This window comes from Zeus faber, assembly GCF_960531495.2.
Source record: "Zeus faber genome assembly, chromosome: 7".
Taxonomy (NCBI): Eukaryota; Metazoa; Chordata; class Actinopteri; order Zeiformes; family Zeidae; genus Zeus; species Zeus faber.
Genome location: NC_137203.1, coordinates 33139348 through 33164727, shown reverse-complemented (window position 1 = coordinate 33164727; position 25380 = coordinate 33139348). Strand labels below are relative to the sequence as shown.

General features: G+C 40.3%; 1 protein-coding gene across 1 annotated transcript in view; it reads right to left on the bottom strand.

Moving 5' to 3' along the window:
* Positions 1 to 1852: 1852 nt before the first annotated feature.
* Positions 1853 to 25380, bottom strand: part of npr3 (natriuretic peptide receptor 3) — a gene marked incomplete at both ends in the record, with an annotated part of 33687 nt that continues 10159 nt past the window's right edge. Inside the window, 7 exons of the mRNA XM_080004333.1 lie at positions 1853 to 1964; positions 3213 to 3297; positions 3427 to 3544; positions 3633 to 3727; positions 5506 to 5641; positions 17718 to 17893; positions 18138 to 18260. Of these exons, the coding sequence (XP_079860459.1) occupies positions 1853 to 1964; positions 3213 to 3297; positions 3427 to 3544; positions 3633 to 3727; positions 5506 to 5641; positions 17718 to 17893; positions 18138 to 18260 (845 nt within the window). The remainder of the gene's footprint in view (positions 1965 to 3212; positions 3298 to 3426; positions 3545 to 3632; positions 3728 to 5505; positions 5642 to 17717; positions 17894 to 18137; positions 18261 to 25380) is intronic.

The following is a 25380-nucleotide window of genomic DNA, read 5'->3' as shown; positions in this document are numbered from 1 at the left end:
TCCCGCAGTGTTTGACATAAAGATATCTTTAAATTGCCTTAATTTTCCCCCAGAGTGTCATGGAAACACCTCTTAGCAGCTTTTATTAATTCACCAGGACAGTATCAAGCAACAAAGGGGAAAAAAAATGCTTATAAGTGTTATGACTGGAACATTGGAGGAATACGCTCACTGAAGAATTTTGAAATTTTTTCCAAATGGTTTTAACATAACGAGTTACCCAGGAAAGACCTATTCTAACAGTTAAAAAATGCTTATCATCTGCTTAATATTAGCTAGGCGCTCCTGTCCCTGTGCAAAATATATATATATATATATAACAAGTGAAACAAGGAAGAAATACATTGTACAGTCTTTACAATTCATCGTTAAATAAACCTGCTAATGTTAGGTGTGACGCATCCTTAAATATGTACAAAATAACAAACTCATCTTGTGTTTCTATTATGTTCTGAAATACATAAATATAACTCTGATTTACACATACAAAGTTATTTAATTTATTATATACTGTCAAAACTGCTATTATAAAACACAGCATGTCCAGGGCTTACGCTGTGTCCTTTAAAACCTTATTTTACCTGGATTTCTGTGCGTGTAAAAACAACATTGGAAAATACTGAAAGGAAAGCTTTACATTACGAGACTCATCCCTTATGCAAGTTTTGTTTCACTTGTGGATACTTAGTCATTTGGCGACATGTTGCGTGCGCCATTCCAAGCTCGATCCTTTTATGTTGGCACACCCTTTAGCGTACGAAAGGCATGGGAGAGTAAGCACACATTCAATTAAACAAACTGATATGTGGCATTGCTTCATGTAAAGCAGAGTCCTCGGTTACCATTGAAAAGCAAGAATTATGTGTTTTGACGTACAATTGCGTGGAGTGCAAATACATGAGTGAAATTTACTGCCTCCTGACAAATCTCAGTTTGAGTCCAAAATGCCAAACAATGTACCACATCCCAGAGGCCCTTGGTCTTTTTACTTGCGTGCTAAAGCATGTTGGACAGTGAAAGTGGGCCATGTAGTATGTGTGTTACAACAATAGTAATGATTTAAACACACTCCGTATTTTAAATGTCCTTTTCATCACCTTTAGAAGTTAGCAGATTCATAGTACTTTCTCACAAATAGTATATACTTTATATACTCTTGAATAATTGGAAAAACAAAAACAAAAAACAATACTGTTGCTGTGGCTTTCTCCGTGGCCTCAGGATATGTTAATTGTTTGGAATTACGTGGAATTAACATTTAACGCCCTTATATACCACAGCATTACGATGGACTCTTATAGTCAGAGTAGTATAGTCACAGATTTGGCTGTTTGGTACATTTACCATATTTCCCAGGAACAGTCAACTATATTAATTTATGGCCCAAGCGACCATCACTTACGTGGATGAGGTTTGTATACATTACTTTCAACTGTATGAGTCAATGGGTCTAAAGCTACACACTTGCGCAGAACAAACCTATTAATTCCCATTCGGACTGGAGATGCAAGTAAAATGCAAATGGGAGATTGTGACGCGATGCGCCGTGGCCCCTTTGGCCCAGTACTGTAATATACCTTTGATAAAAAGAGAGAAAACTTCCAAATAAGTGGTGCTTTGTGACTGTTACAGTTTTCCTGAGTTATGACAAGTCATAAAAGACTTGAAAAAAAAAAAGAATATGAAACAAACTCTCTACTCGTATTTCTTTTTTCTTAAATAGCGTGACCGCTGTGACGGCTTCCTCAATGTCTTTGGTCACATCATGACAGGTGGTTCCCTGGAACTGGAAAGCTGCAAGGCCGCTGATGCCGAGCCCTGCCCCAACCCCTCATCCCTTCCCAGGAACGCTCTACGCAGCCGAGAAGTTTGACCTGATGGAGTCCTCTCGTAACTGGCGGTGCTTGCCGATGTCACACTCCTCCCTCTGTGTGCGGCGCTCAATGGTTATCCTGTAGTTCTTCCTATGAGCAAAACACAGGGCACCGTCAGTGAAATGTACCATGCAAAGTAATATAATTTAACGGGAAATTCACCCTAAATTTCCCCTATTAACTCATGTCTTCAGGTTTGCAGGTTTTGCTGAAATATACTATTATATATACTTATATAAACAAAGTGAATTTCACAGATCGGTCTAGTTGGCATGGCTAGGAATCAGCCACGAAATAGCTTGATTTCTTTCTTTACTAGTTTAAGCTCCACAATGGCCAAGTTTTCTCAATTTTTAAGCTAAAGTCAGGTTGATACGATATAAAAAATATAGCACACATCAACCTGAAACATGCTTTTTCAAGGTTTTAACAATTTGTGACACGACAATTTGAACACTTTTTGACAGTTTTGGACAAACATAAAAAAAAAAAAAAAAAAAAAAATGTTTATACTTAAAGCAACACTATGCAACTTTTTGTTACCTTACAATAACAGTTTCAAAATCATATTTATGGTACACTGACTTGAAATATGGAGAACGGTAGCTCTTTAGTTTTCACCCACCGCCCAAATGCACTACGTAACGTCTGTGTTACATAGTGGGGGGTAGAAAACCGCGGGAAAAGTGCGTAATGCTTTATGGCACTACATCACTACATCTTGATGTTTGGCTCTAGTAATTATATGTTTTTTGCCTGGTAAAATGCATATATTAAAAAAACAATAAATTATAAACTTGCCGGTCAAAATGTCCGGTAATAATGCCCATACAAAATGTAGCCGCTCCACCGAGACGGCACGGATGAGACAGGCCAGTACGCCTGGCACCTGCACCTCAGCTGGGCATGCCGGCTCTCACTTTCATTACACGGGGTTTGTTTCACCCTCTGACGTGCTAGCCAATCTGCCAGGCCGAATACATCTGGTACCTACACCGGTTGCAGGGGGCCTCTGTCCCCACGACTGTGCAAGAGGTGCTGTAACCTAGGTGTACATTATATCTGCGTTTATAACATAGACTGTTATTGAAACGTGACTGTAGGGGCGGCAAATCCCAAATACCAAAAGTTTACATAGCGCTGCTTCTCATATGTGCATGCATAACTAGGGCTATTACTTAAAAACATCACAAAGGAAGACCGCTAAATTAGAATGTTCAAATATGGCTTAAATACTTATGTAGTTACACGAGGTTTATTGTCCAGATGGTTAAATGTTCAATGCACTCAATGTCAGAATCACTCTATATCACTCAAAGTCAAGTCATCGATTCCTACCTAAAAAAGTAAAATGCCATTAGCAGCGCAATTCCCAGAAGAGCTCCAACTATGATTCCAGTCAAAGCAGACACGCCTAGTCCACCTGCTTGGTAGAGGAAGGGCAATTATTAGTAAGAATGAGTGCCATTAAGAAGGATTAAGGAAATTAAAAAGGAAATATCAAAGTCAGAATGAAAAATGAATGCTCCTAAGACCTGTACAGTTGATTTACATGATTTGTCGGGAATCTCTGTATGAACTTTGTGTCTTCCCCTCAGTTTGAAATGGTCGACGTTGAACGCTGGCAGCACCTGAAAACTTCCGTTTATACCAAAGTAGTTGGCCACGACCTGAAAGTTGATAACTCACTGGGGTTATAAATTCCAACCAATCCATCTCCATCTTGTGGGAAAACATTGTTATTTGATTTTTTTTTACCTCATAAGTTCCAGCCTCAGGATTTGTCATGACCATCAGAGAGAAATCTCCATCCCGGTCGCCGTTAACATCTATGGAAACCTGGCCAGCGATTCCTGTCCATCCCCACCACCATGAAAAGATTGAGAGTATCAATATGCTGTAAGCCCCGAACCGTCCAAAGAAAACAGAGAGCGGTGAGGAGAATTTCCGGCTTAGCTAATATAACAAGAAATCCCTTCCACGCACCTAAAGGTTTGGCTTGGCTTGGCCTCCAAGAATTGTAATTCCATCTCATCTCAGGCCCCGTGTTCCAGAAAGTTTTTGAAATTTTTAAATATTATTCCTTTTCACAAGAAAATATGGGTCCGTTCGCTGCCATTCCTGTGGCTGCACGTCTGAATTGTGAGTAGTGAGAGACATTTCTCATCAATAGGGTCAACTTTTGAGAATCTCAATGTTCAGGAACTTGATCGACTGATAGTTAATGATGTTAAACAGCGTCAGGCGACCACACTTTTGAGACCGTCTCGCTGAAGTAAACAGGTTGCTCTGGCCAACTCTGCTGACCGAGTCTGGCCTCTTGGAGGATGTATCCTTTCATTAAATAAACATGTCTAATAGATCAGGACAACTTTGAGACACTCAAAGGAAGCGTACAAACCTGGGTTACCCACATCATTGACGATGTTGAACAAAGTCAGGAATGTCAGTGGACAGATTGACCCCCGCACCCCCCCCCCCCCCCCGTAATCCAAGAAGAGGAAATTCTGCACCTCCGCCTAATTTATTGGCTATGTTGCCGAACAAGTTCAAAACAATCAGAAGTATACATTTCACGAGCCCTGATATCCTCGGCGGGGTATCTGAAACTGTGGTAGAAAAACAATAGAATTTCTTGGGGGGGCAGCAATGTGTAAGTCAATATCTATTATTGGAGAAGAGAACATAAACCTCACCACTTCCTGCACTGCAAAAATCAAGCATAATCCTTAATTGCAATTACAGTCAATCATACAAAAGAGGAAAAAAATCAAATCAGTTAATTAAGAAAGAAACATTTAAATCCAGCTCAATTACTTATCAAATTTGGTGACAGAATGGATCTTACAGTCTTAGGAAATGGTCCACGAAGCACTGTATTCTTAGAATAGCTTGTGAAATGGGGTAGAGAACATCAAAAGTAAGTAAGTAATACCAAGTTCAGACTACAAGATTTTAGCCTGAATTTCCATTTGCCGACAGGGTTTGGAGATCTCCGAGCAAAGCCCCAGATCAGAGGCAAATCACAACGCACTCCTGTGAGAGACTAGCATGTAGTGTGAACTGCTCACAACGCGATCTGACTGTTCGCCGATGGCTCACAGACACCGGCGAGAAATCAAGCAGGTTTAATATCTCGTTGGGTCGGGATTGAGTTGGGAGTGACGTAACGAGCTACAGTCAATGAGAGCAGATACGGGGTGAGGAGGAGGGGAGGAGTCGAGAAGGAGAGACAGACAAACGGTAGCGTTGTTGCAGCAGCCAGAAACACACAGAACACCCATTTGACTTTTCTTCTCTAGGTTTTTAATATAGATCTTATTCAAATTCTGCTTTTATTCATTGTTTACAGTGATCAAGAATCAAATAAAAAAATGAATAACCCAGTGTCCAGTGTCACGTCATCTCCAGTGTCACTTCTAACGTGTTTTCATGACAAAACGCAGTTTGGAGACCAGACAGACTCGTCTGGGATTCTTCCTGGTGAAAGATCTTGTAATGTGTGACAGTGTCAGTCATGTAGTATCAAACAACAATGCCTTCAAGATTCCTGATCACAAGACAAGATGTATAGTATGAACTGTACAACAATCTGACGAATTTGAAAGTCGTGTAGTGTAAGTAAGCCTACCCTCAAATGTCCTGTTCCACATCCGCGATGTGATCTCTGCTCCATCCTTCTTGCTGTAGCCATTCCTCATGGTTTCATGGAGGGCAATGGCATACAGGAGCAAGGCATCGTGGAACCCTTCGATGAACATATTGATCTGTGTAAAGGTTAGAGATATCTTTGCATGAGTAAAAGAAGGGCGTAATTAGGATAGAACAGGGTGAAACGGCAATACATTTGCACACCATACCATTAACCATTAAAGAATAGCGTTGCCATTTTTCAACCCAGTCCTTATTAAATCTCCTATATCTATTGAATATAAATGATAACTTGTGGGAAATCAATTTGAATGTTTAAGTGAAAAAACAAAAAGCAAAAAAACATGTTAAATCTCCTTTTTGAAAACAGGAAGATCACAATATTGTCACATGGTCAAAGAAAAACAAAAAAAAAAGATTGCAAACTGCCTTTTATTAGGTTTTTCAGGTTTTTATTGACTCTTTTGCACTTCTGCAAATGAGCTCTTTAGTTAGAGCTGTACTAATGGAGACTAGAAAGAGGAAGTTTCCTACTGGCAACCTACTGTAGCAAATGTTACACTTTGGATGTACAGAGCAGCACTTGCAAGAAGTAGTTCTAATTAAAATGTGATATTACTGATATTCAAAAATAAAACATAAGCGTGGCTGTCATGCAATCTCCATTTTTTCGAACAGAATTTCAAAATTTGAACAAGGCTTTGGATTAAAAATAGTGAGTCTAATTCTTTTTTTTATTATACATTTTTTAACCTGTGCTGTCAGCATGCTTGGCATAAAACACAGAGGGGCGAATTCACAAAAGGATTGAACGGCTTTTGTGGCCGCTAAACCGGCGTAAATAACAGCAAAAGCAAGCCTCTAATTCACAAAGCACCCACATACAGTGAAATGTACCACTACCTGCACTGCCAAGCAAATAGCGCCTCGGTGCACCGGTGCTATTTGCACATATTTAAATGAGGTAATATGCATACCTTTGGTGCTAAATTGGGCCTTTTCTATGCAAATGAGCTCTGTTGCAAAAAACGTCTAATTGACAAACACCGGTGCTAATAGCCACACGCAGTTAGAGTGACGCTATTACCGTCTCTATAAACCTGGTGGTAATTGCGCTGACAAAAATAAAGGCAGCGCTGCCAATCCGCTCCCAGTGTAATCAGAGCATATATACCTGTCAAGTTAAAAATTGGGGTTTGAAAATAACGGAAATGGTCCAGCAGGGGATGTCACGCCCGGGGAGACCTGCCACTAATCCCCCTCTTTGGAGAATGATCTTACCCTTTTTTGGTCTTTAAACAACTAATCATCATTACTTCTCCAAGAGGGGGAGAATCACCACAGGCGAGGCAAATAAACATAGAAACAAACAACATGTACTTGGCAAAACATAAACATAGAAACATCAGATGACAACATGTATCAACAAAAAATAATTCAATTAGTCCAAGAAAATTGTGACAACAATTCAGCATGTGGCCTCTTCCTGTGATTGCTATGGCAGTAAAGGAGGGAAGAAAGGAGAAGGATGTAATCAGGAGGATGTTGAGGGGTGTGTTCGAAGCAGGTGCTGTTGGTGTGTGTGCCTGTGATAGGTCTGCCTGTGTTTGTGTGTGTGTGTGTGTGCGTGTGTGCGTGCGTGTGTGTGATGTGTCCACTGGTAAGTACACAGGATTTTCCCAATTATTTCTAGTGTATGAGGTCGGAATTATATCGTAGTGCCTCCAAGCAGCGGAAAAGGCCCTGCAGCCACCCCTGAGTCCCACAGCCATATAGACACTCCACTACCTCAGGAAAGCTCCCAGCACCATGTCCTGCAGCCACAGAAGACCCCCCCAGCCCCCAGAGAAGCCTTGAGCCCGTGGAGCAACACCCACGCATGGCCCCGAGGAGCATAAACCAGTCCCAGAGAGCGCGAGGAGACCCTACACCGCTGACGCGCACATATACAAACCACCCCCACATACAGGCACAAGACACAAATACATGACCGAAACAAATAATGAAAGTGAACTCTCCTCAATCGACTTACAGCAACTATGCAAACTTCAAATTCTTTCTTTTTTTGCGGATCCAACCTCCAGCACTGATTGAAAAAAGGTCAAACAGTTAAAATATGTTATGTTCATGCGTGAATCGCACGAACATAACATATCCGAAATAACTGCTTCTATCTCTCAAGATAGGTGCGGTTATTTCAGTTCCAGGTTTTCCAAATGAGTTTGACTTTCTATGCTATTTCAAGATTTCATTCGATTTTTATTTCGGTTTCGGTTTTTTGTGTATTGCATTGCCATATGCAAGTCATACAAATCACGGATGCGTGACGTGTAAATAATATAATATCATATATATCATATAATAATATAATAATATAATAATATTATCAACAGCTCTGTCCTTTTATTTCTACAGCTCCTCGATAATATTATTATATCATATCATCGAGGAGCTTTAGAAGGACATTTATTTTCACTCATGAACTAATAAACACACGATAAACTTTATGTCTTGTTTTCAATAAGGGGTATTTCAAAGTTAAGAAGGTCAAATAGAATGACATTATGTAGAGGACGCCATAAAATAACTAATGATGGTGGGAAACTGTGAGTGGTTTGATAATCAAACTGGACTTTGGTTTAAACTTGTCAAGAAACCAGTATAGTTTTCAGTCCCTGTTGGTTTTCACAATCTTGTTTTAATGCTAATTTATTAGTGAGAATTTGGTATTTGCCATCATTAAACTATTTTCTAAAACTTCAGAGTTGTGAGAAACTATATAGTAAACATTGTATAATTGCTGGTATACGTATGAATGGTAAGGGGGCCTGGGTCCTTCATCACTAACAGCATTAGAGTAGTAGGAAATTACCATGAATGGCTCTGTAAAAATAAGTAACAAATGAGCAACAACAATAAATTTCAAGTACACACGTTGACCATTTTTCACAAGCTGGAGATATATAGGTCCGCGGAATTCGGTTATGTGTGATACAACATCTTCTTAATTCGGGGGCATGTTAGCTGCCTTTGCTGGGGGTACACAGAGGACGGGTTTCTGGGTATCCATAGCTGGTCAATAAAAAGTTTTGACATTACATTACGAAATACCATAAATTTTATTTAGTTTTATTGTTTAAACAAACTTTTATCAAAGTTTCACACCAAAATCGAATCGAGAGAAAAGGCCTGTCCACCACCTACTTCTGGGAGGTGGGTTTACTTTGTACAATGTACAAAGTGTCTTACTACTACTACTACAATCACAACTACTACACTAAATACATTCTATTACAGTAGTAAGTGACATTTGGCAATGACTATGAGAAAAGTCTGCAGCATGGCAGTCATTAAAATCCACCTAAATGTTAGTGAATGCAGCTAGTTTCCAGGAAGAATGGATAACTAGCTACAGTGCATGAGAAGAGTTGCATCTGGACAAGAAAACGCAAGACAACAATTTATTTTGGGGCCTATGCGCAATATGTTGATGATCTTCTTGGCATCAATCCCAACCACATTAACAAAGTGACAATAACCAAGAAGGGAAGAAAGGTTAACTGCAAAAATGAGGGCTTTATTTAAAATAAATCTGATGGCTTAGAGTCCGCAGCAGACAACACCCCCTACAAAATAGGTGATATTTCACATGCTACCAAATGCGAAACCTGCCCACAGCATGTGAATCCAATGTGTGGGACATGTGAAATGCATCTGTCGCAAATGTGAATCCCATGAACTGCACATGTGAATCCCATGTGTATCAAACAAATGTGAAGCCCATGTGTATCTGATGTGGAATCAATGTGTATCCAATGTGGGACCCATGTGTATCTGATGTGGTACCCATGTGTATCTGATGTGGTACCCATGTGTATCTGATGTGAAACCCATGTGCATTCAATGTGAAACCCATGTGCGTCTGATATGAAACCCATGTGAATCCGATGTGAAACCCATGTGCATCCGATGTGAAACCCAGGTGCATCTGATGTGAAACCCATGTGCATCCTATGTGAAACCATGTGCATCTGCTGTGAAACCCATGTGCATCTGATGTGAAACCCATGTGCATCCGATGTGAAACCCATGTGAAGCACATCAGAATCCATGCATGGGTTTCACATGTGCTTTTACTGTATATGTTATCGGATTGAATTTGTTCCAAAAACTCATATTTCCACATATGGCGGCATGTTGTCAAAGGGGAAATCTTGCATGTGATGTGATCAAATCCTTTATTCCATCAGGACTTTGGCAATATGGGATTTCTCGTAATGGTGAATACATTTTTATTTAGTGTAACTGACCACCAAATATTTTTCTTAAGATTTCAATGTTAAACGTGTGATTTATCTCCCTCAAGAGAGAGATTTTTTTTTAATAAAATCTAATTTATAGATTTTATTTAAAAAAAATACAGGAGCCTACTTTCCGATCAAAAGGGAAACATTTTGTCAATGAGTGGTTAGGATGAATGTGCAATTGTGCTACCATTGACTACCATTGAAATAGGAGCACCGCCATTCTGAGAATTTGATGAGGGAGAAACATTGACAGCCTATTAGCTTGGCAGGAATAGTGTGAGGGCCAATATAGAGTGTTTTTGTTTTTTTCTTTTCGGAATTCAGACCACAAGGGGGTTTTCTTAGGGAAGTAAAAAACAGGTGAGCGTGCTGATACTGTGAACCCCATGAGCAGTTTCATATTTTAAAATGTTTATTTTCTCAACCCTGGTAACACAATCTTTTGACATGCGTTCACGCCGAAAAATAAATGGTTAAATTGTTCAAATAAAGTCGAGGGATCGCAGCGTCCCAGAGAATACCTATACATAGAACGGAGATTAAGATTGGATATTTACTCTTTGCAAAGTGCTGACTATCCATTCATTGGGGTGAAAGAAATTTTTATAATATAAAGAGATGAAATGTATTTGGCCTCATTCAAGTAAACGTGTAGGATCAGATTTAATAATAGCGTAATTCAATATTTTTTGTTCTTATTTCAATTGGTTCTGAGAGGGAAGTATTTTGGGGAAATGGACTTTTTGTCCACCTTACAGACAAAAAGGTCAATATAAATTTTACACCTGTGTGCTCAGTACCCATAGTGATGGCTGCATGCCAACTGTGTTAGTTCAATGCAAGGCTACAGAGAGGACCAACTAGCCTAGCTCCCGTGACATTTGGGAAATACATCTTCCAGCATTTCAAAAGCTGAGCTTTAAACGATACAGCTTGCGTCTCCATGATGAGTTGGTTGTTTTAAATTTCAGGCACATTTTGAACACATTTAACGCATTACCATTTATCCATCCACTGGGCGATTATCATCAATGCATTGGTGCTGTAGGGATGAGCAATGGATAAGCTACTGATTATAACCATATTAATAAAGATGGCTCAAAGTGATTACCGAACATTTATCATTAATGAAAATTTAATCACCCAAGACGGTGTTGTCAAACTTGACAACAATGGTGTCTCCCTGTGCAAATCCCCGTTAACAACCACGTGCAGCCAATTTAGAAACAGTTGGCATTCTTTAAGAGCAAAAGTAAGATAAAAAACAAATTTGAGGTGACAATGAATATGATTGTGATATTGGAGGGAAGAGCTACAGATTCCAGTGTGATCTGGTCATGGTCCTAAACTGACCCACATTCGCAGAAGTAACAAAGACATCACATGCAGCACACTGTCATATCGAAGTAAACATGGCAGGCAAATGCACCACATGCCGCGGTCCGCGGCCCGGAGGTTGTCAAGCGACATGGGACCGTGCACAAGCTCGCGGATTAAATCTATAAATCCAGACGGGGCACGGTGCTTTTGTTATTTTGTTCAATAAGGACATTTTGTAAGATAAAATACATCTGAAATAAAAACACAATTTACACAAATGGGGCCCCAATCATTACATTTTGCAGACGCTTTTATCCAAAGCAACTTACAATGGTTCAATCACCGACGGACGCAGCCATAAGGAGCAATTAGGGGTTAAGTGTCTTGCTCAAGGACACTACAGCATGCTAGCAGGAGGAGGAGCCTGGGACCGAACCAGCAACCTTCGGATCACTCGACCACCAGCTCTACCGCCTGAGCTACCCTCCCCTACCAATCGTTCCCTCAGAGGACACACACACACGCACAATTGTGCGTAATATTGTGCATTCATAAAACGCTGCGAGCGTGCGTGCCCCCTCACTGGGTTGCTGTATACACTGCTTAACGGTGTATACAAAAAATGTTGGCCACTTTTGCCTGCAGTGTGAATGTAGGCTCTGAATCGAACATAATTTTTCGTCGACACTGAAGCGTAGCCATGCCAACATAGTGGTTTTGCTGAGATTTTAAGGGTGAGGCGTAGTGAAGTAAAACAAAAAAAGTAAAGCAGAGTGCTGTAAAGATTTCAAAGTTATTTTCACTTTTAATCGATTTAGAACAGCCTCAATAGTAGTGTCTAACTCAGGGGTGGGCAAATAATTTTTACAAGGGGCCACATGAGAAACCTGAGCTGTGTTGGAGAGCCGAACCAACAATAACTTGATTCTGCTCAATATTAATTTTCTCCCATTGTAAAAAGCAGCAAATTATATATTTTGATTAGCTGCTGCTGGTAATCAGAAGAATAAGGATATTCTATAAATATTTATAAAAATATATGAAATAGTGGTATAGGTCAAATAGGAAAATACTCCTACAGAAGTAATAATCAGTAAAAACAAAAGCAATCATTACATCAGTGTTTCATTTTATTTTTAACATGTTAATCTTCACAAATGCTGAAAAAGTGTTTTGCAGTATGTTTAAGATAAGCAATTGGTCAACTTGATACAAAAAACAATAAGTGCTTTTAATGTTTTTCAGTACATTTTACTTGTTCAGTAAAATCCAGTCTGTCTTGGGCTTGAACAAGTGCATTGAAATCTGGCTGAATGTCTGAGGTGGATAAGGGAAGGACAGCTGAGGGTGATAATCAGTGATAGAGGATCTGTATCTGGATTTGTTGAACTTCATCACTGAGAATGTCTGTTCACATACATAGGTAGATCCAAAGAGGACTAGAATCTTCTGAGCATGCCTCCTCATGTGTGGAAAGTTCTCCTCTTTAAGGGAAGAGTAAAAATCAAGCAGTGAGACTGATCTAAAGTGCTCTGCCAGAAATGTGTCAGACTGCAGGTCAATGAGTTCCATCTGAACATCACTTGGTGCATTATCTACACTGCTGGTGAAGGGAGAAGAAACCATGTGCATTTCACTCTCAACTGTTTTAAAGTCTTGAAATCGCCTTGAAAACTCACCATGCAGTGCTTATAACATGGATGAGTACCAGTGGAGGTGATCAGCTGATGGTGTGGCTTCCTTCAGTGTTGGGAAGTGGGTGAGAATGTTGTCCTCCATTTGGCTTGAGAGAAGCTGCAACTTTCTCATGAAAGCCTTCACTGCGCTGTATATTTCATGCACAAAAAGGCCCTTGCATTGCAGTTTGACATTTAGTTCATTCATTAGTGCAGTCACATCTACAGCAAAACCAAGGTCTGCCATCCAGTCTGCATCTGAAAACTGTGGGATGCTTTCTTTTCACAGAACTCGTGAATCTCTTCTCTCAGGTCCCAGACACCATTCAGCACTTTGCCTAGGCTGAGCCACCTGATAGCTGTGTGGTAGCTTATGTCACGATGTTCAGTCTCATTTTCCTCCAAAAGTGAAACAAACTGTCTGTGATTCAGTGCTCTTGCCCTGATGAAGCTAACTATTAGCTACACATCCTGATGTATAATACAATGTAAAAATGTCAATATCTGCTCAGGGTTCATTTCTGTCACTTTATCCTGCATTCTCTTCAAAAGTCCAACATTTTATCCCGTCAGATTTGGACAACCATCTGTTGTCACACCTGCCAGCTTGTCCCATTTCAGTCCTAACTTGTCCAAACGTGCATTTACCTCCGTGAACAAATCACTCCCAGTTGTTGTCCCTTTCATTGATTGCATGGCTGCCAGCTCCTCCGTGATTTTGAAGTCTGTAGTTATCCCATGTAAGAGGATGAGTAGCTGGGCAGTGTCATGTACATCGCAGCGCTCATCCAAAGCCAGGGAAAAATAGTCAAAGTTGACCACTCTGTTATTCAGCTGAAGCTCCAGATTTCATCGGGAGAGGGTCACGTTCTCAAATGCTCCCATTTTCTCCCGGCATATTAGTACTGCAGAGTCCAACAAACAGTCCTTAATAAACTCTCCGTCAGAAAACGTTTTACTTTTTCTCGCGATTTTGTGGGATATGACATAACTTGTCTTGACAGCTGCATCTCTGGATGTGCAAAGTTTAGTAAAAGGTCCTTGTTTGTTTTGCAGCTTAGCCAGCAAAGCCTCCGACTCCCTTGCTCGCTCTTGATCAGACAAGTTATTGTATTTCGCCTCGTGTTTGGTCACGTAGTGGCAATTCAAATTGTAATCCTCGAACACAGCGACCTGTCTACCACAAACTATGCACACGGCTTTACCTTTGACTTCTGTAAATACATTTTTAGCAGTCCATGTCTTGTTCAAAACGTGGCATTAGGCATCAATTTTTCTTTTTTTTGCGTGGGCTGACATTTTGAGAGATAGCTGGCCAGCATCACTTGTAGCTGTTAACCCACGCATGCGCGCCCTTACACAAATAAAAAAAAAGCACACTTTTCAAAATAAAAGCAACATAGTTGTATTGCATGCACAGCAAAAATACTTTTTAATTTATGTTTTAATTTACGATTGTCCTCACGCGGGCCGGACAGAGACACCCAAAGGGCCGGATTTGGCCCGCAGGCCGTAAAATGCCCAGGTCTCGTCTAACTTGTTGGCCGCCATTGTTGTTGTTACTCATACAACCGCGCATGTTCCACCCGTGGCGCTGATTGGCTGATCATTAGTCCCCCAGCGGCAGTCATTGGCTAATGTTAATCCCACCCGCCCATGGCGCTGATTGGCTAATTGTTAGTCCCCCCGCAGCGCTCACTGGATCACAAGATCATTTTTCAACAGAGAAATCGCTGTTTCATGTCATGATGCCAGACCAGAACAATCAGTCAACTCGTGGAGCGGATTCAAAAGGCCTGGACTCAAGGCAAGTGATAAAGAGTTTAACATTTAGTACAATATAATAATGCAGTGCAAATAATTAGTAAAGAAGAAAAAAATGAAGCACTCCAAAGGGTGGCAGACAGGATGGCAATACATTAGAGGAAGATCTGACATGCAAGGCTCTGTGATCAACAGGAAACACTGCAGAGTGCGATTACTGTCCTGAAGTTGTATTACGATGTATTATTAAAAGAGGTTTTGGTCATTTCTCAACCCAGGCAGACAAGTCAGACATAAAATGTTGGTTCCCATCATGTCTATCTGTTCATAGCACAACCTTGCTGAACACTGAAACATACTGCTCTGCTACAGCTTCTCACTGTGCTTAAATACAGTCCAATGGGGCAAATGTTTAAGCCTTAAAAAAAAACAAAAAAAACAACAACATTATAATACATGCTCCTGTTCATCATGTAGAACTGCTGGTGGCAATGTCTCAGCTTCTAAAGAAGCAAAACCCATTTCAGTGTTCACTGCTACAGAGTGGCACAATGGCAATTATCTCCGTCACACACAGCATCAGTCCCCAGCCACAAGTGTTCAAGATTCGCAAGTTAAACACACACTCTTGGAGAGTACTGTGTAGGCAAAATCCTCCTTTTCCGCTTCTACAATAACATGTTTGCCAAGCACTATCTGAACAGCATGCACCCTAGGCAAGGACGAACTATTCCCATAACAAGGAACACCTGTGACCCGCTAGCAGAACACACAAAGACACATAGTCGAAGGCAAATCCTTAAAAGGACTTCAAGGTCATCAACAGACACCCCACCCCAACTGTCTCACACATCGCACCACATATATACATGTGTACTTCCTGTATCCAGCAGGACGGGTGAGCTCGACTACAGGCTGCGTCCTGCCATTCGCTCTCTCCCTCTCCTCTCTTTGAAAAGACTAACTCTGTTCCTCTAAAATAAATATACACACAACAACAAATTTGTTCACGATCCTTTATTACAGAAATTACCACGACAGTACAGACTGGGCTCTTTGTCTGAGAAATAAATGAATCAGAATTATTCACTCTCTCTCAGTCTCTCTCTCAATTGCAATTTCCCTCTACCAGTCTCTCTCTCTCTCTCTGACATCCCTCTCTCTGTGATCTATCATTTTCCCGGCCACTGGGATTCTGTAAATTGCTTTATTTGTGGCCTGTCTGAGGCTCATCCATCTAATTGTACATTAATCTATCAACTCCCCCCTTGACACCCACCATCCAACAAGAAAGGCCAAGTTTCACTTTGGTGAACCAAACCAAAAACAAAATGAGCGCGCAATGTAGCCATCATTTTTTTTCGGACAGCCTTCTAACGAGTGTGACGTCTGACACAAATTAATCTTTGCCTTTTACAACTCTCGCATTCATCAGCTCACACATGTAGTCAGGCAAGGGGTCATTTAAGCTCACCAAAAACATCCCCAATTATGGACAACTGTAAAAGCCACATAATTTAATATTGCATGTCAAAGCAGAATTTTGCAGATTTGCAAGCGAGCATATGGATGTGAAAATCGGACCCCCCCGCCCAACACCTTCTCCACAGAAATAAAGAGACTGTGCCACTCATATACCTGCATGCTCAATATATATACTGTAATAACAGTGTTGTAATCCAACACACCCACCTACTGGTTGGGACTGTACATACTGCAAATATTTGGGGTGCAGCAGGTTGTTCACAAGAGGCGTATTCAAGGAATGGGGTTATGTGCTTGCACCAGCAAGAGATTCTCTATAGGAATCTTGTGGCCTTTATATGGCATCTTGCACTGGAAAGTTGTTAATTGGCCCCAGAAAATTCTGCCCCCCCCCCACTTCCAAAGAGGGGGGGGGGTAAAAGATAGAAACATGAACAGGTCCAAGGTCTTTATCTGGAACTTTCTGTCCATTTTTTTTCTTAACTGTTCAGCCCCACTCACCCCCACAAACGGACGTCATCGGAGGCACCCATCAGCGGGCAAATTTTCAGTTGGTTTTTTTATGTTGGTGCATTCAGCTTAATTGAAACATTCCTGACTTTAAGTGTGCCCTGAACTGTTCCCTTGGTGATAAATGAAAGCAAAACTCTATATGGCAATAATCCAGCCAAGAAGACTCAGAAAAACCCAAACTAAATTAAACTAAACAAACTAAACTAATTGGCTCGAAGCTCAAAGACTTCATGAAACTGTGTTCAAGTGTGATAACTTAGTAAGCAAATACTACATAAGCTTAGAACGGACAATAACAGACTGTGTAAACAAACTCAAGCTCTGGTTGAGAATGAGCCCCACTGTGTTTAATTGTCACAGTGGCCCATGTAAAAAAAACCTCTCCTATGCCAGTTATACATGAGCAGCAAGGAATTGGCCATTTCCAAATTCTGTCAAACTGACATAATGTTATAGAACAGGTGCTTGCACATAGTAAAATTTTCATGCCCTCAGAATGGATATCTATCCTCTCGCTGTAAAGCAAGATCCAAAAAGCACATTTAACAGTTTAATCCTCACAATTACCAATGACTTGTACAAGACTAGATGATGTAAAGGATATGTCAGGTGACAGCAAGTCTGGCATTTTCCCTTCTAATAAAATTCTTATTCTTTTGAACACTGTGACGGCCAGACAGACAACCAGCCCGTCATTCAATTTCCTTTCAAACCATAACGGGCTACCGCTGTGCTGCTCAAAGAGCTCCTTTTTAGCCAACCATTCCCCTCCGCTGTGCCTGTCGGTATGCCAGGTGGGGGAGCCTATTGACCTTGCGCAGCTTGAATTGTACACCGCTGAAAAGCCTGTGACTTGATGGCGCTAATCGTGGAGTTTCCTTTACATGATTGTGTTTTACAAAAGGCTTGGCAGCCTTTCAATGCCCACTGGCATCCAAAGGTTTGGACAAAAGCTTCCCGCTGTGAACAGTGCAATTATAGCTTGGAACTCAGCACAACAAATTGGATTTCTAGAAAGTTTGCACTGGCGTGCAAATAATATACTATTAGTCTGCATAACATTTAACAAACATATTCTTAAACCTGTAATATATCCTGTTGACATGAAATTCTCCAAACTTACGTACACTTCCACAGTCTTTGCAGTCGTGAATGTCTGATTTCTCAATGGCATTTTTCACTTCCATGGAGAAGTTCTCAAACTCTGGTTTGACCGTCCTCAGCAGGGTCACAGTGTTGAGGGAAGCGTATGATTGCCGCGCTTCATTATCGTACTTATCTCCTCTCTTCCAGGAGCCGTTGCCTGGGAAATACCACAATATATTCCGAATTCAGAGAAGTGCACATGTTGGATGACAGTGAACCAAAAGGTACCAAAAGTCTAGGGTTGAAGGCCAACTCTGGCAATAAGAGAGAAAAATACATACTCAAATAAATACAAATAGACTTCTACTTGGAATTATACAGGAAATTGTGGGAATTGAGCTCATGATTCTTTGAATATTTTCATGAGAAACATCTGAAAAGAAAAAGAAGTGTGTCTTTACCGTATGAGGAGGTGTTGAATAGTTCAATGTTGAAGAAAATGTAACTGCCGTTGGTCAGCCGTCGTCTGTGAGCAGCTAGCATGATTTCCCGGATCATGTCTGCTCCCATACACATGATCATCACTATCAAAAAAAACATAGAGACAAACAATATTCATGTGTTAGAGCCAATCCTACAAAAAGTCTCTATGTATGCCCTAAAGTAAGCACAAAACCTTGATGCCATCAGGGTGTAAAATTAGTTTAAATTTGCTGATAACAGCCATCTGGCTTAATGCTTTGTTTTACACTGTTATTACTACATTGGATTCAAATGTTTACAAAAAAAAACAAAAAACCTGAGAGGGTCAGAACGAATATTGTACCATTTCAACTTTTTAAGATACAATGAAACGGAGCAGACATTTAATCAACATTCCATCTTCCACATTCAACATTCCATAAAAATACATTCCATTTTCCTGTGCTGTCAGCATGCTAGGCATAGAACACAGAGTATTTGTATGCTATTGGGTCTAGGACAGAGTAAGTATGCAAGTGGAGTTGAATTTCTCAACCTACAATGCAACTCTTTATTAATTCTTAAATCATCAAGAACTGCTGCAATTACTCTGTCCTGTGGATGACCTATAAGATGACAAGAGCACAGCTTTTTGTTATATAGAGCCTGAGCCTGCTACAGAGTCTGCTCTCTTCTCAAGAAACCGCCCTCTGAGGTGGAACTTCTAGATTAAGAGACCAAAGTCCCCATCCAGTATTTGAAGTTAACTATGTGGATTTGCTAAGTAACACAACCCAGAGGTACATTTAATAAGTAATCAGCTCTCTCAGTGCATATATGGAGCAAAAATATGGCAGGGGTTTTACTGGCAGTACTAGCCAGCTACAGGCCTATCTCTAATCTCTCTTTACTGTTGAAGGTTCTGGAGAAAGTGGGTACCGCTCTGCTTCAGCTTCATCTGAAACAAAATGACCTCTAAGTAATTCTATTCAGGTGTCTGTTCAACCAATAGCACTGAATCAGCTCTGCTAAAGGCAGCAATGTGCAGCTGATTGTTCCCTCTTGTTGCTTTGGCTCTGAGCTGTGCCTTTGACACTGTGGACCACAATACCCTCCTAAAGCAACTTGGACTAGCTGAATATCTGGCTGGTTTCTTGAGGAGGCAGTGAGTTTTTTATGATATTTGAAAAGTGTCAGTCTACTTCCATTTACCCTCTTAATGAATCAACCTCACTGTTATAAAGTTATTTTATCTTCAATCCAATTTCTTTAACCACTTTTCCTGGTCAGGGTCACAGCTGGGCTGCCTCTCCCACATTAGGGAGGGAGACAGCAGAACTTCTCGGCAACTATCCTACCAAGCACCGCCCCACCAAAGTTGTTTACCCTAAAGAATAGCACAAATTACACAAATTACTTGTGTGTCCCTGGCCAGGTCACAATTTTGAAAAAAAGCTCTTCTTGTGTGTCTCCATGTTGGCTTTGTGACTACGGAGGCATTTGCCTGACAGCAACAGCTGAAAGGAGGTGATCGAGGTGGTAAGGATCCTTAATAGTCGTTTACACTAAGGTTCCTGAAGCTACTCACCCACTCGATAGGGGTCCTGTTGACCATGAGGGGAGTGTCTCCCCGGCTGCTTCCTCCCAAAGTCCATAATGGACTATAATTCCATAACCTTTGGCCTTGCCGACGTTCAAGTAGAGGTTGTTGGCCTGGCACCACAGTGACTGGTCTTCCACCTCTTCCCGGAAGGCTTTCTCATTATTGGTGATCAGGCAAACTTGATGAGGATGTTGGATGAGTCTGTCACAACACAGTCATGTGTGTACAGGGAGTGAAGCTCAGGATATGACCTTGGGGCTCCTGTGTTCAGTGTGAGGGGGTTTGAAATAAAGTTGACTACTCTAATCACCTGGGGTCTGCCGGTCAGGATGTCAAAGATCCAGTTGCATATGGAGGTGTTAAGTCCAAGTTCCCTAAGATAGTCTCATTTGCCGAATTGGGAGAGACCAGAGGCTTTGCAGTCCTCCTTGAAGCGTGCAACAGGGATCCAGTGTCCTTTCGCACTGAGATATGCTGATGAAAATGTAGCAAAACACATTTATTCAAATGATGAGTGCTGCATCCGGATGTTTGGTCTGGTGTCCGGTTAGCACATGATTTAGTTTGGATAGTGCCACTCCACCACCCCAGGATTTGCTCGACTTTAGAGTTCCACAGTCAATCCAAAATACAGAGAAAGACTCCGCAGGTTGAATTGCTTGATCCGGTATCAAAGTCTGCAATGTTTTAGTCAGAAAAAAGATGTTACAGTCTCTCACATCCTGTTGGAATCTGACCCTCGCCCTGAAATCATTCGACTTCTTCTAAAAATACTAAACATTAGCAAGTAGGATTCTGGGCAGAGCTGGACGAAGCCTATATTCCAACAAATAGTCTGCTTCTAACAAGATGCTACCATACTCTGCACAATGGGAGAATGAGTATTTTCTTCAGCTTACTCTCGGCCAGTTATGCCCTGTTCAGACTTCACAATATTTGCTGGATATGGCTGTTCTAGACAAATTTGTGAGCTCGGGACAAAATCCTCCGCATTGGCGCCTCTTGTCTGTACACTCCCGTCACCGCCGCTTGTATAGTTTGGACGGGTCTACGACACACAGCTTTTTGAGCCGTCCTGAGCTCCTAAGGTTTTAAAGTATGTTTGGGGACAAAGCTTGTGTCGTTTGAAATACCATCGGAAGCTCATGGATGAAAGCAACAGCGAGGACACCCAAGGGAGGAGTAATATAGAAGCATATATGGAATGTATTTAACGTATATTAAAATAAAGGAGTAGTATGTATTTTCATTGCACTTCACTGTTTAGGCTTAATAATATTATATTTAAAATAATTTAGCTCCAACTGTGGAATTAATCCATGCCCAGTTCACGTCTCCCAATCCACTCCTCCAAATTTGAGTAATGCAAACCTTTGTTCATTATAAAGCTCCATCACTTATTTTTGTTTAATTTATCAAATCGTTTTTTTTATAAATCGTATTTATTAAAAAAAAAAATTATTAACAATTTCACCAAGTAGTATAAAGTATATAAGTATATATACTTTATAATTTAAAAAAACAAACTTTAATACTTATATTTACTGCATAAGTATAGGGGTCCTGAAGGGTGGACAGGTCACAGTCGATGATCCTCTCTGCTGCTCTGATGACCTGTTGAGTCTGGCCTTATCCTGGAGGTTGGCAGGCACGCAGACACGCAGTTTTATTGAGTTTTTTACATAAATTTTGTTGGTTTTGTCTATTACTGACTTACCAAGTCAATAATGGAAAAATGAACAATAATGTGCTCCTTGCTGATGTTCTAGTGTAAACTGGGGTAACACTTTCAATTACAGTCAAGTTCAAGTTCAAGTTCAAGAGGTTATTTGTCACATACATATACATACGGTCATACATATATGTTGTAAAATGTCATGACACCCGGTGATTACGCACAATAAGCACTATAAGCTGTAAAAATACTAAAAATACCAGAATGTGCGTAATTGACACAAGGTGCAGTAATTTTTTGTAGATTTAAATTGCTGGGGTCAATTTAACCCCAAACACAAAAGATTTCTGTTAATTTTAAAGGGAACCTATTAAGCTCATTTTCAATTAGTTAATATAGATCTCTGAGGTCTCCAAAACACGTTTTTGAATTATTTTTGCTGAAAATACCACTCAGATTATCAATTAATCAAACAATCAATCAAACTTTATTCATATAGAACCTTTCAAACAAATCAAATGCAATTCAAAGTGCTTTACAAGCGATTGAAAAAACATAGGATGTTAAAAATGGATTTAGAGACTACCCAAAAAAGGTTGAATGGGACAACAATAAAAGATGGGTAGTTAAGATTAAAATATGTATAAATACTTAAACCCATAAAATTATAAAACACTACATAAAAGCAAGACTGAAAAGATGGGTTTTTAGTTACCATTTAAAAAAAAAAAAATTTGAGCACCTCTCAGATTCTCTGGAAGGCTGTTTCAGCGGCTTGGAGCACAATAGCTGAAGGCAGCACCACCAAATGGTTTTGTTCTGCTTTGTGGAATGGCTAAAAGAGAAGAAGTGGAGGATCTGAGGTGCCTTCCTGGTTCATAAACGAAAACTGTTTCTGAGAGGTTGTCTGGTGCAAGGCCAGTGTACAGTAGGAGCCACTTGAAGAGGGCTCTTCCAGCCAGCTGACAGCCGAATTGCAACCAGCTTCCAGTCAACTTCCAGTCAACCACCAGGCGCCTCCCAGCCGGCTGCCATTTGGCTGGAATCCCCCCTCCTTCTCATGTGTCCTGACAGGGCTTGTTTAATTTCGACTGTAAACACGCCCATTTATTAAATTGCAGTGTCACCATGAGATGGCGCTAATTTCACAAAAAACACAATCACATTCCTGAGCGAGATTTCAGATTTTCACCCCTAACCCTAACACATTACCTGAGATATTGTCCTTTGAACCCTGACCAGAGGTCATCTTTCAAAGTTCAATTGTTTTTTTGTCATGTGAAATAAGAACAGGTCCTAATGATTTATTTTAATCTTCATGTTGCACAGCTTTTCAATTTCAAAATGGAAGCTGTTTTTTAATTTAAATTTTTTAAATTACAAAGTTCAATAGCTTTGTAATGAGAGCACTCAAACTAGGTCTATGTAATTATAGTATCAAGTTTATTGTCAAATACTTGATAACAATTCAAGCATCATTCAAGCAGTAATGAGATTCTTAGTCTCAGAGCTAATTCAACTTTACATAATACGTAAAATAAGGGTGTAGTAGTGATTAAAATAAAACAGTATTTAAAAACAAAATTTAAAGAGAATTCAAACAGTTAATTTTTAAACAAAAGTTAAAAATGTTAAAGTTAAAGAAGTAGTGTAGTTTAAGTAATGTAAAAGTATTTACATAAAAGAAAGACAAAATAAAATACAGACAATAATGACAGTAAGTCAACTTGATAGTGGACATCTTAAATGGTCGTGGTCAGAACAATGCAATGTCATACTTAATGGTAAGATAGACACAGTGATAGTAAACTGGATATTTGATTCCCCCTCTACAGAGAGGAATTTTCACCTCTCAGTGAGAAAGGGGGGATTGCTCCATTGAGATGTGGAGATATTTCGTCAATGGGTCTTCGTTTGCATATGTATGGGTTAGGTGTGAGGGCTTCCAGACCTGTTGGGTGACATAATAACTGGCCATTAAAGGTAAACAAAGTGATGGCCCAAGGCTTTATCTGCGGTCTGCTTCATAGTGACTCAAAAAATGTTAACTGTACCCTTGTGTAAAAGTTACAGACTGCGAGGCTCCGATACAAATGATTAATAAAAAAAAAACAGAGGGTAGGAAGCAATAGGTAAAACAGAAAAAACATGTGATAAACAATAAAGGGTGATGCAGCAATACAGATAAAAACAAAAAGAAACAGTGATCGATAGATACCAACAATATACTTCAAATAAGAATTTCCATAGAGTTGTAGTTATAAGTGATAATAACTTGCTCAAGTTGCGCAACCGGCACACTGTAGGACAAAAAAAACTCGCTCCTATTCTCAGAGTTAGGTTTACCTCTCACACAATGAGTTGAAGACAGCAAAATGTTGAAGATAGCATGCTTGTATTCATGAATTTACCAATTTACAGTAAAGCAGCAGAAATGTACAATATGCTTAACCGGCATACGGTACACATGCTGTATAACTGCCACCAGTAGTTTATCCTTGGATTTTCCCCTAACCCCGGTCTTAATTTGAGGTAGGGCTGAGGCCTTTATTTGTTTGTGTTGACCACACCCCCGGCATTCATTAGAGGCCCGTTTTTTATTTGAGGAAATACATTATCACCTCATTGCTAACCCTGCAATGTGTTGTTATTTTTATGTCATTCATTGTCCCAAGCTCATTCAATCGTCACAGAGAACACAGAGGAATGTTTTTTTTTAAGTTTTGTGTTTATTTTATTTAAGCACAGTATGAAACCAGATGAGAATGGCACACTATTATTTTATATATCTATGTGTGTGTGTGTGTGTGTGTGTGTGTGTGTGTGTATATGGGAGTGGGAATATATATCATCTGGGACCTCACAATACGACACAACTTGTTTTCGCATGTGGGGACTCCCCGAGGGGCACTAGGACCTGGGGGAGCTCCCTGAGAACCAGGCACTGGTACTGTTGATGTGACGTCACCCAGGGGGGTTTCAGCACAAGTTCTGTGTTGTGTTTAATCTGTAACTTTCACTTATTTCACCTTATCAATACACTAAAATTTGTTTCTGAACAAATTTGAGGTGAGAACTAATCAATCCAGTTGCTGAATCTTCACTCATATTAGATCGACAAGATATAATTTAAAACTTTGTTTCCACTTTTGTAAAGCATGGGCTCACTCTGGGATTTTCTGTTTCATTCAATTAGCTTTGGAAAATGTAATAAATACATTGACAATAAAAATACTAATTTTATAATTTGTCCCTGTGGCAGTTCCGCCTACCACACACCACCCAAGTGGCGTTTCAGGGGCCTCCGGCACAGAGACACAGACGACAATGGGTTATAGACATCAGTTTATTGTAGAGAGCAGGCTAGGTGGAATTAGCAAGGAGCAGATGGAACATGTCATGACAGGGCTCCTACCCTGAGTGTGTGTGAGATGGGGGTTTTAACCTGCTGCTCGTTAGCCCAACCAATGAGAAACAGGTACGCAGCCACCCTGACCCAATCACCTAGATCCAGGTCAGGTGTGGCTGCTCAAACCATCCCATCTCCACATCACAGTCCCATCCCCGGCACATCCATCACTGAAGGTTCAGACTCTGAAGGTTCAGTCCCTGTCCTGGCTTGCATTGTGTTTTGAATCCCCCCCCCCAACTTGTTTTCCACAAATGCAGCCTGGGGCATTCCCAGGCGATGGCCCAAAATTATGTCATCGAGAGATATAATATATATATTGATATAAAATAATTAGAGGCAGTTGTATTCTTTGGTAGACCACAAAGGAGAACATTGCAATAGTCTAGCCTGCTAGTTATAAAAGTGTGCGTCAGTCTCTCTGTGTTGCTCAGAGAGAGAGATGGCCTCACTTTAGAAATGTTATTCAAATGATAAAATGTTATTTTTGTGACACCTCGCACAAGAGCCTTGAAATTAAAATCAGAGCCAAATATCATTCCTAGATTTCTTGCT